Source organism: Equus quagga, chromosome 12 (assembly GCF_021613505.1).
Source record: "Equus quagga isolate Etosha38 chromosome 12, UCLA_HA_Equagga_1.0, whole genome shotgun sequence".
Lineage (NCBI taxonomy): Eukaryota > Metazoa > Chordata > Mammalia > Perissodactyla > Equidae > Equus > Equus quagga.
The window spans coordinates 26,093,642-26,110,450 of NC_060278.1; the positions used below are offsets into that span (position 1 = coordinate 26,093,642).

Below are 16,809 nucleotides of genomic sequence, written 5' to 3' on the forward strand. Positions count from 1 at the left end.
AGGACAGTGTCCTTATGCAGCGGAGTCCTTTTGTTTTGAATTATTAGACATAGATCCGCTTTGTTTTTCTCTTGGTGGCCCCATTTTAATTTATGCCACTGGCTAATGCCCGGCTTAGTGTTTAAGTGGCCAAGGTGGCTGACGTAGGGGAAAGGAGACCTCATGGCCTCTCGCTTCCTCATCCCGGCTGTGCCCACACGTCTGCTGGAGCCTGGAGTGACCTCTCAGGGCGGCCAGACGGGTCAGCTTTCCGAATCATTACCGAAGGCAAAACCCACATGTGGTCACACTTCACCTTAACCCAAAAGTAGCACCGTGCACTTTGCTGTCTACCCCAGTTCAAGAGGACACGGGTGGGCCTGGTGCCATATAGAACTATCACTAAGAGTTCATAGGCAAGAAGTCATTTCAGGGTATTCTAAGTGTACAAACAGGACCTGAATAGTCAAATCCCCATCCGGTGGCTCTCCTGTTCCTATGAGGTTCCACCATTCAGGCTTCCTGTCCCTGGAGCCGGGGCACCTCACTTGCAGAGGCCACGCTGGTCCCCAACGGTGTGATTACACTATGAGCTTAGAACCCCCAGAGGCTTCCATTGTTTCATGGCTCCTGTGCGGCTCTGTTCCATCCTCCTAACATTCTTTCTCCATTCCATTCTCTTCCCCACTCTCCCACCTCCTGCACTTCAATAGCCCCTCCCTCTTTTCTCTCCTCCCCTCTCCTCTCCCCACCCCTCCCCTCCCTTTCCTCCAGGCTTCCAACACCCGAAGCTGCCAGTGGCCTCAGCCCCTCATGCCCTCCTCTTCAGCTCCCCTCCCACCTTCCCTAGGCCTCTTTCTCCCTAACCCTTGGCCTCACTCTCTCTTTATCTTCCTCTCTTATAAGCCACCTTCTTAAGTAGAGCCTCCTTTCATTCTGGCCTGCCTCCTTTCTCTCTCCCCTATAATTCCCATGAGAATCGTCATCAGAAGGAACCATTTACACACAGAGAGACCCAGTTATGGCCTAAGAGGTTAGCGACAAAGACTTAGGCAGTGTCAGCGTGGGGATGGGGCCCTTCCTCACCACTGTGCTTCAGAGACAAGCTTAGATCTAGGTACAGTTTTAAGGAGCAAAGTAAAACTCCCCCATGTCTTGTGCTAAATCCTCACTAACTGCCTCCCTTTGCCTTGGAGGAAGGAAAAAAGAAATGGAACCGGGGGCACCCAGCATAAACCCCGCATAACCGAGTTCAGGGGGAATCAGAATTCAGGAGGGCAGAAAGCCATTATAAACAGCATCTTCATTATGTTAAAGATTTCACTTCGAACGGATTTTTATGATTTTATCTCTGCATATATAATAGTTTATACTTGTTTACATAGAAAATGCTGCTTGATTTCGTTTCATGATGAACTAGCTGAGGAGGAGTGAGCTAGTTCAAAGTAAAGGTGAAGGCTGCTAAAATTTCACTTAAGTATTTCAGTATATATTTCATTGTAATAAATAATGAAGGCAAAAGAGAAGTCGTATTTGGTGAGCATTGGCCTGTTCCATCCAATCACTGGGGTAAGTTTTTTGCACGCAACTGGGCGAGTGATAAGCAGACAAGTTTAAAACGGCAGGATTTTTAGCTTCTCCTGCCTGGTCGCATTGTAACAACCCCTATTGATACACTTTATGGAATCAAGTCAGACTTGAGATTAGAGTTCTATCAGCTGGAGTTTGGAAATCTTTAAGTCAGCTTTTTTTTTTTTCTCATTGTAATGGTGATGTTTCATAAGCAGAATTTGAATTTTCTAAAACGAAAGACATGATACAATAGTTGTCTTTACACAGACACACAGGCGCACTGCCCGCACCCCCCCCCCCCCCCCCCCCCCCCCCCCCCCCACCCCAAGAAGGCTCACATGGTCACAGTAAGTGGAGGGCAGACCTTTACCGTGCTGTTTTCAGGACTAAAGAATCAGAATAGTCCCCTAGAATAGCAGGTCTCAGAGCTCAAAGCCTACATAGATTGTTTAGTTCACCCCAACTCTCCTGTATGGTAAGGACATGAAGGTGGTGAGGCCACCTTCCCCCGTGCTACCCCCACCCCTAAACACATACACAGACCACCCCCACCATCTCAATTTCAGTCCTGCAGGCTGAGGCTGCACCCTGGGCTTCTGCCTAGAGGGTAGAGAAGCTCCTCACAGCCCATGTGGGAAAGGGGACACTTGGACTCCGGGCTAAGGTGGGAGTGAACGAACTTCCAGCATTGCACGTTACCACCCATGAGAGCCACAGCATCAGTGTTTTTCTCTCAGCAATGGCACAGTCTAAATGCCTCCTCCCCTATCAACAAGGCTCGGTTCTATCTCGAGTGGGAGCATCAGGTGTGTGTCTGTTTCAGGACGGGGAGGTGGATGCACGGGGGCATTGTAAACACATTGCCCTGACTAATTTATTGTATTCGGTATCTCCTTCTGCTGGGAAGATGGGCCGGGGATTTGCCAGTTGTTCCTTCCACAGACATGTACCTGAAACAGATCCTGGGCAGAGTCCATGGTGGTTGGCTCCGTCACTCTTGCTCACGGTGTCACCTTCTTCCTTTCAGCATGCGGCATGAATGTACATCACAGATGCCAGACAAAGGTGGCTAACCTTTGTGGCATCAACCAGAAGCTCATGGCTGAGGCGCTGGCAATGATCGAGAGCACTCAACAGGTAGGAAAGGCTCTCAGGTGACAAATTCCTGCGATTTCAAGTCGACAAGAACGACTTCAGCCTCCCTTCTCTTTGTTCTGCAGCAGCTCGACGGGACAACATGGGGTCTGAGCATGTTCATCTTCATGCCCATATCCTGCCTTTGAGATATTCATTTAATGCATTTGTATTATATGGATCTTTATAAGATCTTAAATTCTTGGTGGAATGGGCAGGGGCAGAAACAAATAAATTCATTAAAATTATGGAGGCTTCATTGCCAGCTTTATACCTATATACTCGGCCTATATAATAGTCTGGGGGGAAACACTTATTTGCTGGAACCATCCCTAAGATGCCCTCGGAACCCCGAGTCCAGGGCAACTTTTGCTTTGCTGTTTACTAGCGTGCTGAATTTTTACATCCAAGAACAAACCGTCTTTAAGACCTGGTATTGCCTATATGAGCTATTTTTCCATCCATTGGCATCTGTTCTTACTTGTGACGGGATGATGTGGATGGCATAGGAAAAACCACTTAGCCCGCGAGAAAGTATGAAGGAGTGAGTCTGTTCTGCTGGTGCATAAAATATGATAAACCCTCAAAGGGTATGGGATCCTAAAAGAGTGCTGAGGGAAAGAGAAGCTTTGCTTATCCTATGCATTTAGGAATCTTAAGTAGCTTTCGTCCCCACGGACAGCAGGCTGAGCTGCCCCGTCGGTGGTGGGTGGGGGGGGTGCGTGGTCTGACTCTTTGTTTTTGACCTAGGCTCGCTGCTTAAGAGACACCGAACACATCTTCCGAGAAGGTCCAGTGGAAATCGGTCTCCCCTGCTCCATAAAAGGCGAAGCAAAGCTGCCACATGCGCCAGCACCGGGGAAAAGAGGTAGCCATCCTGACTCTCGGGGGAATCGCTGTCCGTCATTAATCATGATTCACGTTAACCTGAGTCCTCTGGATTTAAATTCTCCGTTCACCTGGGCTGACAGATGATACTTTCTACGTTAAAGATTACAGACCTAGCCACCCACAGAGAGGCTCCTACTTCTTAGAAGCGAAACCCCAATACGCCCCATTAGGAAACCTCTGTGAGAGGGTGGGAGGTGGGGGTGGGGGGGATAGGCCTGGGGGAAACAATTGCACATGGTCCTTAGAATTTGAGAACGTTACTTACTTCCCGTCACTGTCAACAGCTTTACAGAAGTAAATCCACCAAAAAGCTCAATGGTGGGAATACTGCCGAAGATGATCTTATTCGGCACCTTTGAGACTTTTCGGGGAAGTTTAAGAGTAGAAAGAAGAACGACAGGGCCCCAGATCTTAACATTTATGACCTTAGGGCAGTTTGTCCCACCTGCTGTTGGAAGGTCGTTCATAAGAGGACATGACCACGTGATTCTGGGGCCCGAATAATTTCAGCATACATTATAAAATACTTATTTTCCTTGGACTTAGGGAAAATGTGAAAGATAAACCTAGAGATTGAAAAATAAAAGTAATGTTATAAGGGAGTGGAGGAAAGAGTCCAATAACACTTTTCTATACCTCTTCTGGCTTTGGGTGAGGAATAAATCAACTTAAAAATTTATAAGAAAGGTTTGGGTTAGAGTTAGGAAGGGTCTCTAGGCAGTGACGTAGACTGTGTCTCAGAGATGCTCACAGCAGGCTCACAGCAGGCAGCATCTTGACTTGAAGACTGTGTTGGCTGATTCCATTGGGATCTTTAACAGTCTGCTGTCCGTGTCCTCCTCCTCACGGGGTAAGTCATGGGAATTGATACCACTGTGCCTGTGAGCCACACAAGCAATTGAGGATCATTTTTCCTCAAATTTGGTTAAAATCCCTATGGGTCCATGATTTGACGTTATGAAAAGTGCTCACTTGATTTGCATTTATGGTCTTTTGCTGCCCGGAATATGTTTAACAGCTTGACGTTTTTCCCAATCTGTTGGGTAATTAGAGAGACACAGTCCATGCCCCAAATGCCAAGCTCACAAGCAACGAGATGCTGCCCTCTCGGTGCAAGGGGGGGGGGCATTAAAGCCACGGGGAACCCCTTCCCGCATTATTGTGGATGGAGCCTCAGAAGGGGAAGCGAAAGAGAGAGTATTGCTAGAATGACCTCCATAGTTCCTTGTTTTAACCACCGGCTTCCATTTTCAGAGCCTCAGGGCATCTCCTGGGAGTCTCCTTTGGACGGGATGGAGAAAATGTGCCATCATCCAGAACCTGAGCTAAACGCGGAAAAACCATCTCTACATATGAAATTAAAAATCGAGGACTTTATCTTGCACAAAATGTTGGGGAAAGGAAGTTTTGGCAAGGTATGATACGGTACTCTAGAATTCTGTGGACCAACTTCCAGAAATTGAAGAGCGAAGTTCCTGGTCGGTGGAACTGAACTCATGGGCCCAGAACTGTGTGTGTTGTGCAGAGAGAGCGTTCCTGTATCTTTTGTGACGGTGTTGAGAGATGTCTGGATAAATAGGGACCCAGAGAACTCTAAGGCTGGAGCAGCCTCTGCTTCTTGGAAATCATTGTCCCCAAACCATTTTGCATCATAGGCGTACATCCCACTTTGGACGCCAAAGAAATGGGACGATGTCTCCGCCCATTCCTGTTTCACACGGGTTTTTTGTTCGGTTGGTTTCGTTGTTATTGTTTTTCCTCTTTTGCTCCTTTCTCAAACCTGGCGTGTTGTTTTACTTTGCATTTGTTGTTTTCTCTATTTATTTCTCTATCAGATGTCCTCTGCCTTGTAGTGCTCTGCTAGAACTGCTGTTAACAAAATCCCGTGCACTGGGTGGCTTCAGTTACAGAATACAGAATTCTGTATTCAGTTCAGAATATAGAAATGTATTCTCTCTCAGTTCTGGAGGCTGGAAGCCTGAGATCAAGGTGTCAGCAGGCCTGTTTCTTCTGAGGCCTCTGTCCTTGGCTAGTCAACGACCGTCTTCTCCCTGTGTCCTCTCATGGTCATCCCACTGTGTCTGTGTCCTAATCTCCTCTTATAAGGACACCAGTCAGATTAGATTAGGGCCCACCCTAGTGACCTCCTTTTCACCTCTGTAAAGACCTTGTTTCCAAATACAGTCACATTCCAAGGTCCTGGGGTTAGGACTTCGACAGATGACTTTATTGGAGGGGACACAGTTCAGCCCATAACAAGGCTGTCGCTTGAGAGTCCTGGGAAATGGTTCACGGAGAAAATCCCTCCTCTGAATTCTTCCTGCCACACCCTCAAGTTATGGGCTGTCTCTGTCAGTCACAGAGGGCAAGGGAGGGAGGAAAAAAACATAATTTAAGAAATCTGAATCAATTAGTAACAGCAGAAAATTTTCAAGCTTATGGAGGGGTGCTATGGAATATAGGCTTTTAGGTTCTTTTAGATATTAAGGATATCTAATGTATTAATGGCACTCCCAGTTGTTTTATCTTCTTGGATGTGACTCCTAGGAAAATTTTAGCCAGAGAATACTGTTCCATGAATTTGCATATCTGAAGCCCAGCATTATGCTCAGCACCTGTTCACCAGACTTTGCCTGGAAAACTTACCTTGTTTATTTTATAATAAACAGACTAAAATGCAACGGAGCATTGCCACAGCTGAATGACACTGTTGCAGTTGGCTTTTGGATTTAAACACCAACGCATAGCCTTCAGCAAAATCTACTCTGCCCTGCAAACTGGAGCACATAGCTATTAATTCCGTTAGTTCATTTCCACAATAATATGAACCACAGTAGGCTCATTGGGTGTTAATCTGAGTGTAATAGGCAATTTTACAGCCCAGTCTTCATTATAATTCAGCATCAATTAATGTGCAATTATAACCCGTTACCAAAAAATTGAAAGCACATTATAGAGATGGAAATTGCCTTTTCAGCTTCTTAGTTTATGGCTGGTTTTGGGATGTTTTATTGAAAGAAGCAATTACCAAAAGAGTACTTTTAATTGCTAATGAAATGTTTATCTTTCTTTGTTCCCATGTGGATGTCTACATTTGAACAAGGTTAATAAGAAAGACGTTAAACTGACGTTAATATTTACAAGCCTTAGTACACAGTCCAAGGGACAACTGAGAGCCGCAGGTATCCTCTGGTTCTGTCCAGAGCCATATGCTCCCCTCCATCTGGACCCCGGGTCCCTACGCACCGAGAAGACTGCAGCACGGGGCCAAGGACAGGAGGCTGAAACAGCAAAGCGGAATGAGACAACCCTGTTTCCTTTCTCACAACACTCAGAACACTCCAAACTTGTTTTTCTTCTCTCTTTTCGCTCTATATAGGAAGTCTTATTTTAAACATAGACGTGCATTTTCCCTATGGGTTTAGCATCATTGGCTTCAACCTTCCCTGAAAGTCAATAAAAGAAACAAGTGACAAGTGTTCCTAGTAAGTGTCACTTAGGAGTATTTTATAGTTCATACGTCACTTTCCCATGTGGTATCCCGTTTGATTTTCACAATGGTCCTGTAAGTTAGAGAATGGTGATGGTTATCTCTTCTACACACAGTTAGGAAACTGAAGCCCAGAGAGGTTAATTGGCCTGTCCACTTTCCCACAGCTGGTGTGTGAAATGAGACCCAGGCTGGAGTTTTCTGTCCTCGAAGGCCATGTCCTCAAAACTGTCAAGCGTCTGTTGCTGCATCATTTGTAAAAGCGAAAGTTGTAGAAACTCTCCATTATATGCCACCTGGTGTCCTTTCATATAAGATGCATGAAATCAAGTAGAAAAAGTAAACTTTGGAATTAGATTTTCCTTTGAGCAGCTCCATGAGTTTGAGCGAGTGAGGTTACTCCTTGAACCCAGTTTTTTTTATTATTGCTCTCTGTCTCAGAACTCTGCAAGTTCTGAGCTAAGAATTAAATTCGATAATAAAATTAGATAGCACTGATAAAGTACATAGCAGAATGTCTGACACATAGTAGTTCCTAAAGATGGTATCAGTGTCTGTGGCATCAGAGGAAACGGTGTGCATTCTTTCAAGCACAGAAGGAGAGCTCTATCCCTCATGTTCTCTTTCTCCTTGAAAACCTGGGTAAAACTTACAGCTAAGTTATTTGCTCGTTTGCAGTGATGTTTCAGGCACAGTCGAGTCCTCCTCTCTGTTACCTGCTGCTTCCTCCTTCAATATGCACTTTGTGAATTTTTATTATAACTTACTTGTGTCCCTGGGCAGACAGGGCATACTTGTTTCAATGGAATTTTCCAGGATTGAGAATAACCCATCCAATTGCACAGTAGTTTTGTGAAGCCCTTTGAAAGGTGCAAAGAGAATATGAACCTATTGGATAATACTCTAAACCAGCGAAGCGTGCTAATTTGTCTTTGTACAGGGGTAGGTGGGCATTGGAGAAGAAATCCTCTTTTCTCACCCAACACATCTCCCTCTAGACTGTGTCTCTTCTTTATTGAGCATGAATCCAAATTCTAAAATAAAGTGACTTCTTCCCCTTCCTTCTAGGTCTTCCTAGCAGAGTTCAAGAAAACCAATCAATTTTTCGCAATAAAAGCCCTAAAGAAAGATGTGGTTTTGATGGACGACGATGTTGAGTGTACAATGGTGGAGAAGAGAGTTCTGTCCTTGGCCTGGGAGCATCCGTTCTTAACGCACATGTTCTGTACATTCCAGACCAAGGTAAGGCTTCGGCCCAGACAGCCCTTGGTCCACCTCTCGCCCAGTAAATCTGCCTGAAGAAGCGTGGGGCCCCTGGTGGCACCCCCAGTGGGAGACTTGGGGTGTTGCCTCCATATTTTCCTTGTTACTTTTCAATCCACCTTCCATCCATCCAAACGAGTGTCTTCTCTAAACACCACTGAAGTATTATTTAGAATTTTTTAATGTAGTCTGTTGGGAAAAGGCTTTATTTCTGGATTTGTCTGTCTGCTTGTTTTCTAGAATTTTGTCTAACTTATATAACAACCAGGATTCTAAGAAGTCTGTGGCTTGCTTGACAAAGCAGTACTTTGTGTATGTGGCGGGGCGGGTGGGGGGGGATGTGACACCTGTTTGTCCGTCAACCACACGTGTATTTGAAGAGACAAAAGTTGGAAAATAGATCAAAATTCACATGCACTGTTATTTCCCTTTATGAGGCCAGCTGAGGAGCAGCCTTTCCAGGGGCTTTGGCAGTGAGCAAGGCCCTGAGCAGTGACATAAAATGGTGACTTTGTCAGAGGCTCTGCCATGCCAGGAGGATTCTCGTCCTGATCCCCTTATTCCTTAAAACATTTTTAATTTTATTTTTTTCCAACTCAAAAGTTTTCATGATCATTTTAGAAAATTTGGAAAATGCTTATATGCTCAAAGAAGAAAATCGTTTATAATCTTCCCACTTGATTATACTCACCATCAATACTGCGAAGTTTATCCTTCTAGCTTCCCGACCCCCCAGTGGATTCTTAAAAATAAAAATAACAACTCATTTTAAATACCTACCGTTCTGTAACTTGCGTTTTTAACACTCATTTATATACGTTTCCTCCCATCTGTGGATAGTCTTGTACAACATGCTTTATCTAATTAGAACACTTCTAACTTTTTGTTCTGATTTAAATAACATTGAAATGAACATCCACGTGGATCAGTCTTCATGCACGAGCATGACGAGTTTCTCCTTGCATTTTTCTACTCTCCTACGCCCTGTCCCTGTCGTGTGTAGGCTAGAACAAGGAGCAGACCCGTGTGGGGCCATGTGGTTAAGGTCCAAAGAGCATGAAGAGGTTTCCTTCTTTTTCTATTTCACGCCTTGATGGTAATGTCCTACCTCAGCGTGAGTAACAGGCCCTCTGAGCCGCCTCCAGTCGCAGAAAGTATTAGTGGGAAGACTGTAGGAATCGGTCAGAAATCGTGGACAGCAGCTCGAGCTTTCATCGCCCCTTCTCTGGCTCCCAGTAGCTTCTCAACAAAGGTTTAACGAACAAATAAATGAATAAATACACTTAGCTAACATAAAGGGACACCGGACCATGAAAAAGCACTTAGTGATCGTCCAGTGTCTTCAAAGCACTGAGGAGGATGTGGAGATTTTTCATACAGTTCCTGACCTTGAGAATAAGAGGGAAACTTCCAGCGGTGGTGAGGAATATTCAGTTGCAGAATGCAGACCCTAAACACCAGAGCGGAGAGAAACCAGACACTGGAATGTGAATAGGCAGAAAGGGTCTTGGAGCGGAGTTGTGGCAGCTGCACGGGAGGAGGCATGAGGGAATGACGGGAGCATGATAATAAAGCTGTTTCAGAGAAAGCAGGCTCATTTTCTGCGGCAGGAAGGAGTCTGGAATTTCTGGTCATGAGTTAGAGAGATTTTTCCACCAGAAATCTCCTCCTGGAGATCGTAAATATCTGTTGATCTGGGATGGTGTGGATGTGTTAGCAGCAGGCAAAGCAGGAACTCCGCTGTGTTCTCCTGGTCTGTGTTCTAGAGTTGCTGTGCACCCTGAGGTGCATGACCTCGCTTTTTCTTTTGGAATATTGTGAGGCTTGTATCAAACTGCTAAATACACTTCAGACCAGATGTCTAGAGGCATCATGTCATCAAGCCATCAAGCCACAGTTGGCACTGTTTTTACATTTGTACGTATGATTGCTTCCGTATCTAATAGGGAAGGCTGTTATGAATCCCAATTTAGAAAATAGGTGTATATCAGAGCTTCAGATAGTGTTCACTTCTTTCCCTGTCCCAGGAGATGCTCTTAAGTTTCCATGCAGTAGAAATGCTTTATCACAACCAGATACGTAAATGCATGAGAAAAAGTGGCAGAGAGTGTGTGCATCACGTGTAAAAATGACTGTCTCACTACTTACACTTTGAGTCCCTTTAGCAATAAGGGATGGAAAAGAAGAAAAGGTGTCCTGATTTGTTATTCAGACCTCGCATGTCAAACACAATGAGCACTTAGACACCACAGGTGAGGGTACAAAAGCAGCGACCAGTGTGGACAATGATTTGCTCTCGAACATTTTGGGAATGGCCTTTCTTAAGGGACAGTCACCTTTATACCCTAGTGAAGACATTAGATGAGATCAATGAACTATTTACTTTTCCAGGGAATTGTTGTTTTTTGGAGAAAATTACTCATTTGCTTTCTGCCTCCAAAGAGCCCACCTGTTGAATGGCAGATTGTTCAGGAGATTGTGAGAACAGTTATTCACTTGTTATGTATCAGGGCCTGTGGGTTAAATCATGAAAGGCTTTTAAAGTTCCTAAGCAAGGGGCATATGGCCTGTTGAGGTGTGAAAATATGATAAAGCCATTTAGGAAGTTGTGAAGGTGAAAATAGCTGCGGACTTGGACAAAGCCATCTATCAGCAGGTCTCTGGGGCTACCTTCATCCACATCATGAGGTAGAGAGTAAGCCTTACTATATAAAGGAGTTTTGGGGTATAAACCAGGTAGCGTATGTGAAAGCACAGTGCTTGGGCCATAGATGTGCAAAACGATCTGAACCTGAATCTGAATGAGGCTCAAAAGAAAAGAATCTTTGAAATTAATTTTCTCTGACTAGATCAAGATCATTTTGTACATCATTCAATGTGTGACATAAATTATCAGCATCAGAGTCTAGTACAAATCAGCAATATGAGAGGTTGTTGTCTTAGCAAGAGAAAGCAGTGACTTTTCATTTTCTTCGTTATTTTTTACTATTGTTTATTATTTTTTAATGTTTCTGTTTTCTTTGTCTCACATGCAAGTCCACAGGGCTTAATTGCACGGTCCCCCTCAGTATCAAATGCAGTACGTACACTAGCGAACTTTCGTACTATTGAGTTTTAAACCTATACGATCAGTACCTTTTTTCCATTATTTACATTTAAAGAAAACTAAAAATAGAGAAAGTCCACAATAAAAGTTTATCTACAATTGTCATAAATCTTTTAACTGTATTCATGAGGAAATTAAAAACTATTAGAAACAAATTAATCATAAAACCTTGAAAATGCATTTCACAAATTACTTTAGAAGGTTGCTGTTAAATTAATTCAACAAATTTTTCTTGGGGACCTACTGTTTGTAAGTTCTTTATGTTTCTCCAAAAGAGGTAAGACTCTAAAACTATATGGGGATTAAATTACAAAGTTATGTCCTTTTCCTACCTAATTCTAATTAAATAGAAAAGAAAGTTGTACCTAACTTGGAAAAATAATATTCTGCTTTCTTGATTTCAAGACAGCATTAATAATGAGATCACTATTGATTTTCTTGATAAACAGAATTATTTTAAAAACTGTACGTATTAAAAGCTCTCTCTCAATATCAGAATTGTCTAGATGTGAAATGACGTGTGTATCAATTAGAAATTGCATTGGCTCCTAGTAACAGGGACAGAAAATAACAATGACTTAAATGAGATGGAAGTGTTTATCTCTTCATATAAAAGGAGGGACACGCTTGGTTCAAAGCAGCTTTGACAGTTCCATGGTGTTGTCAGAGATCCAGGCACCATCTGCTCCCTATTCCAGCATCCACAGAGCCAGGCTTCCATCCTCAAGGATACTCCTTGGTCCAATATGGCTGCTGGAGCCCAGTCCTCACAGCCATATTCTAGTCAGAAAGCAGGAGGAAGAAGGAGAGGATAGAACAAGCATATTATCCAAATTTAATTCTGTTAACCCCGCTGGTGAAGGTGTTACTCTCATTCTACCCACGAGTAATTTGAGACTAAGAAAGACGAACTTTGCCTAAGGCCACTCAGCTGGTACCTGGGAGCAGTGTTCAGTCTTACATGGGACTCTGTGTCCAGATTGCTGTCTCCTATAACATTCATACCATGTAAGTATCTTAGTGACATGTCATCTCTGCAGTAACTAAATGTTCACCTACACGGAAGAAAAAACGCTGAGAAAAATAATTTTCCTCTCTTTTTAATTACGCTAGAGTAAAAGAGAGATCAATAATTCAAGTATCCAAAGATTCTCTCATCTATCTCTGATAACACCGTGGAAAAATAAGAAGGTTTAGTTCCAAATCTGTTTGGAAAGGCAAGATGCGTCTCACACTGTGAGAACACTGTTTTGCTTTGTTTTTTTAAAAAAATAATTTTTCCTTAGAAATTAAAAGTGAACTATGGCCCACATGCATTTGTGTTTCCTCTGAATTCTGAAAGGACTCTCTGTATTCAAGTCTATCTGGAAGCCAGGAGTCTAAGAAGTGTTACAATTTCACACTTAGAAGAAGTTTCAGACCGTAGGGGCACATCTCTGGGTCCCTCTTTAGGTTCAACGTGAGTGAAGGTCAGCAGTTTGCAGGTATCTGATATACACTCCCCATCACGATGTCAGGAGTTAGGATGCTCGTGTTAATTCATATGTTTACACCGCTGCCCTCGACTTCCACACTCTCAGTGGAGCCAGTTGAACCTTCTTTGTCAGTCTTACTTTGAGATTTCTCTTTTATGCAAAAGAAAACTGAGTTTCACTTTCCATTTATAAAACACACCAAGCTTGACTTCCGGGCCAACCTCATCCCTCTGTTTATGGTTTCAGGGCATAAATTTCTGCCTGACACTTCATGGGACTTCCAAGTTGCCTCACATTTCTTTGTATCCTTGGTTCTCTCCTTTTTGCCTCCAAAAGAATAATGTTAAAGAAAACTAGCACTTGCAGAGATGTGAGAATCCTTTGTGGAGAGAGTGCCATACCAACTATAAGATATTATTATTATTTGAAATAGAAATTCTTCAACATGGCAGTTTTTTTAAAGTATGTCATTCTGGGGTTTCCATGGTATGAAGGTAAAAATCCATCTAAGATTGCCAGAAGGTTTTTAATTTCAAGCATCTCACTAGAAATGGCCTCATCTGAAGCTCTCAAAAACACTTTAATCCATAAGCCCTCCAGTTAAATTGGGATCTGGCAAAGTATCACGATTTTAGCAAGGAAAAGAAAAAACACATAAACCACATCCTCAAAAAGACTTATCCGTGAACGAAGACAAGAATTAACTTTTTGTGCCATCCCCATTTATAGAGATGGGTAAGTCTCTTTTCTTTCAAGTACCCTGGCAGTTTTCTGATACGAAGAATACTTGAAAACAGTTATTTCCGAAACTACACATCCCTTTGATGTGCTTCCGATGCCCTTTCTGTCAACCAAACTGTGATTCAGCAGATGTTAATTTACAGTAAATTTACAAGAATTGGTAAATTTACAGTAGATTTATGGTAAATTTGTGTTGTGCTCACAAAGCTTGCTTTACATTTTCCCACCCAAAGACACGGGAGATAATCAGCAGTTAATGAGCAAATGCTCAGGAATTCTTTGGCTGGAAGCCCGGCAAGTCTGAAATGCCGTGGCCTGTCTGAACACCTGCTTTTTATGCTCACAGATATTTTCTCACCTTCGTGTGACTTTGGTAATGTTTCTTCAGATCTCATGTGCCCATACTGTCAGTCTGTTTCTCTGTCATTTGTTCTCTCAAAGCCCCAACAGGACTGTCACCAGCTTCCCACAAGACATGAGCATTTCGCATCCCCTTCAAGAGTGTCTTAGGCAAGTGCCTCTCATCTGTGAATCTGCTCGCCCTCCTTTGAAACCTTGCTCAAAGATACCTCCTCCGCAACGGCTTTCCAAGTCACTAAATCCTACTTAATTACCAGTATCTTTGGCCCCTCAGGCTTCTCAGCTTACAAGACCCAGAAAGGTGGTTTTGTTACTGTATTGCTTGGCCTTTTCTGTGACAATTTTCATGGGCACTTATTCTGTTTCTCCATTTAAATATTACATTCTTTGATGTCAAAAAATATGTTTGGTCTTTCCTTTTTTTTTTTTTTCATTTTCAGAATGCTAGATAATGTTCTGGGGAGGAAAAACAAAAAAGAGAAATGGGCTTATGGAAAATTACATTGATTGACTACAACATCTTTGCCAGAATGCTCAAGTGCCAGCAAGGCTGGTCCCGACAAAACTGTGGAGGAAAGGATGTCCATTTCTGGCACAGCCGCTTCCACTTATTGTTCCCTTCAATCCCATCATTGCCCCTTCACCCGGGTTCCCAGGATCTTGTGCTCAAATCATCTTATCTCCTTGTCTTTCCACATCAAAACTTCTGTCACTTCAATGTCCTTTTCTCAGCTAGCGGTCTTAGAGAAAAATACATGATAAATAGCATGTGGCAGCTTCATATGTATTGTTCCCTGCAATAATTTCTTCTCAGAACAGGGCACTTGGAGATGCTGCTCCTTGTTACACCAAAGACCACATTGTGTTTGAGGGGGTCGTGGCGCATGCCTGAGGAAGGGATTAATGCGGGGCTGTCTTGCAAGCAGGCGATAGGTGAAACTGTGGGACTATATGAGAGTTAGAATAAACCCAGTAAAGAGGTTCAAGGACCAAACCAAAGAAAAGCCCCCTCTTAAGAAGTGGGAGGAAAGAGGAAAAGAAAGTGATAGAGAAGATCACTCAGAGAGCTGTGGGGAGAGCCAAAGGAGTTGGGTCAGCGGAGGGGGAAGAATTTCAAGAAAGAGGGGACCACGTATTCAGAGTGGTGAGGAGGCCGTTCAGGAGGAGCAGGAAGCAGCATCTCAGCAGAAGGATGAGGGCCTCTGTCAGGTCTCAAAGTCTCGAGGAGGGCGTGGTGGTTAGCGGATTCGGTGTTATACACAAGTCTTTCAGAAAGTGCATTTCAGAAGATGGAAGCTTGTTATGATCACAGGGTTGAAGAGTTAGTGGAGAATGCTTGAGACAGAGGAAGAGACCAGACAAAAGGGAGGGAGATTCTGGAAGAGGAAGGGGTTAGGACAAAGAATACAGCAGAAGCTGGTAAGGAGAGAGGTCACTTCTGGACGATGGAGTCAAAGTTGGAAGGAGGGGAAATTTCAGAGTGCTCACTGAAGTTGCCTCATCGCAGGAAAGAAGGAAGCTGCCTCAGGCTGGGGACGAGAGGGACAGAACAGGACAGAGACCCTGGAGACACCGCTAAGGCTTGAAATGTCAACAGTAGGGGCTCCAGTAGAGATTCAGTCAGAGACAGAAGCACAAACTGCCAGACCATCTAAGGACCAGATCATCTAAGGACCAGAGTCTGGAGAGAGAGTGAGTGATGGGAATTTCCCAGGGCTGGAAATTGGCAAGGTGAATACAGCCTTCAAGACAAAGAAATAAGTTGAAATAAAACTTACTGTCTATATCCATTTTATAATGATTTGTATTAATCCTGGATGTGAATGAGCTCTTAAATCTTAAGTATTTAATAGGTTAAAAGAAATAAGCCATAATTCTCCAAGAAACTCTATGAAAAAAAACATTTCTAGAAGAGCAGTTACAAATGTTGTAAGTGGACAACCAAAATAAATACATGTTTCTAGAAATCATATTTTCAAGGAAGATTTTAAATAGAACCTGCAAGGCTTCTTTGTGTAAATTTCTACCTCTATAGGGCAAATAAACATAAGAATTTAGTAGAACTTTATGTGTCTCCATATTCTTCAGTCATTGTTTTATTGATCTTTTATTGATGTTCCATATGAGGGGGAATCGAAAGAATGTTTTTCTTCTAGTCTTGTACAATAGCATTACTTTGAATGTATTGGCTAACCTATAGTTACTAGTCTTTTTTAATTAATAGACTATTTTTTAGAGCAGATTTAGGTTTACAGAAAAATTGAGTGGAAAGTACAGAGAGTTTCCCTCTATCCCCTCCCTCCTCCAGCCCCCATAGTTTCCCCTGTTTTTACTATCTTGCTTTAGTGTGGTACATTTGTTACAACTGATGAGTCAATATTGATAAAATTATTATTAACTAAAGTCCATAGTTTACGTTAGGTTTTGACAAATGTGTGACACATATCAATCATTATAGTGTCATGCAGAATGACTTCACTGTCCTGAAAATCCTCTGTGCTCCACCTGTTCACCTCCTCCTCCCCCCAAAATCCTGGCAACCACTGAGCTTTTTAGCATCTCCATAGTTTTGCCTTTTCCAGAATGTCATAGAGTTGGAGTCAAACAGTATGGGAGCCTTTTCAGATAGGCTTCTGACACCTGGTAATATGCACTTAAGGTAACTCCATGTCTTTTCATGGCTTGATGGCTCATTTATTTTTATTGCCAAATAATATTCCATTGTCTGGATGGACCAAAGTTGGCTTATCCATTCACCTATTGGGGGACATCTTGGTTGCTTATGGCTACTAATTTGA

General features: G+C 43.0%; 1 protein-coding gene across 1 annotated transcript in view; it reads left to right on the top strand.

Annotated features, from left to right (window-relative positions):
• Positions 1 to 16,809, top strand: part of PRKCQ (protein kinase C theta) — a 119,923-nt gene that overhangs the window by 64,134 nt on the left and 38,980 nt on the right. Inside the window, exons 10-13 of the mRNA XM_046680114.1 lie at positions 2,579 to 2,688; positions 3,436 to 3,553; positions 4,831 to 4,991; positions 8,135 to 8,308. Of these exons, the coding sequence (XP_046536070.1) occupies positions 2,579 to 2,688; positions 3,436 to 3,553; positions 4,831 to 4,991; positions 8,135 to 8,308 (563 nt within the window). The remainder of the gene's footprint in view (positions 1 to 2,578; positions 2,689 to 3,435; positions 3,554 to 4,830; positions 4,992 to 8,134; positions 8,309 to 16,809) is intronic.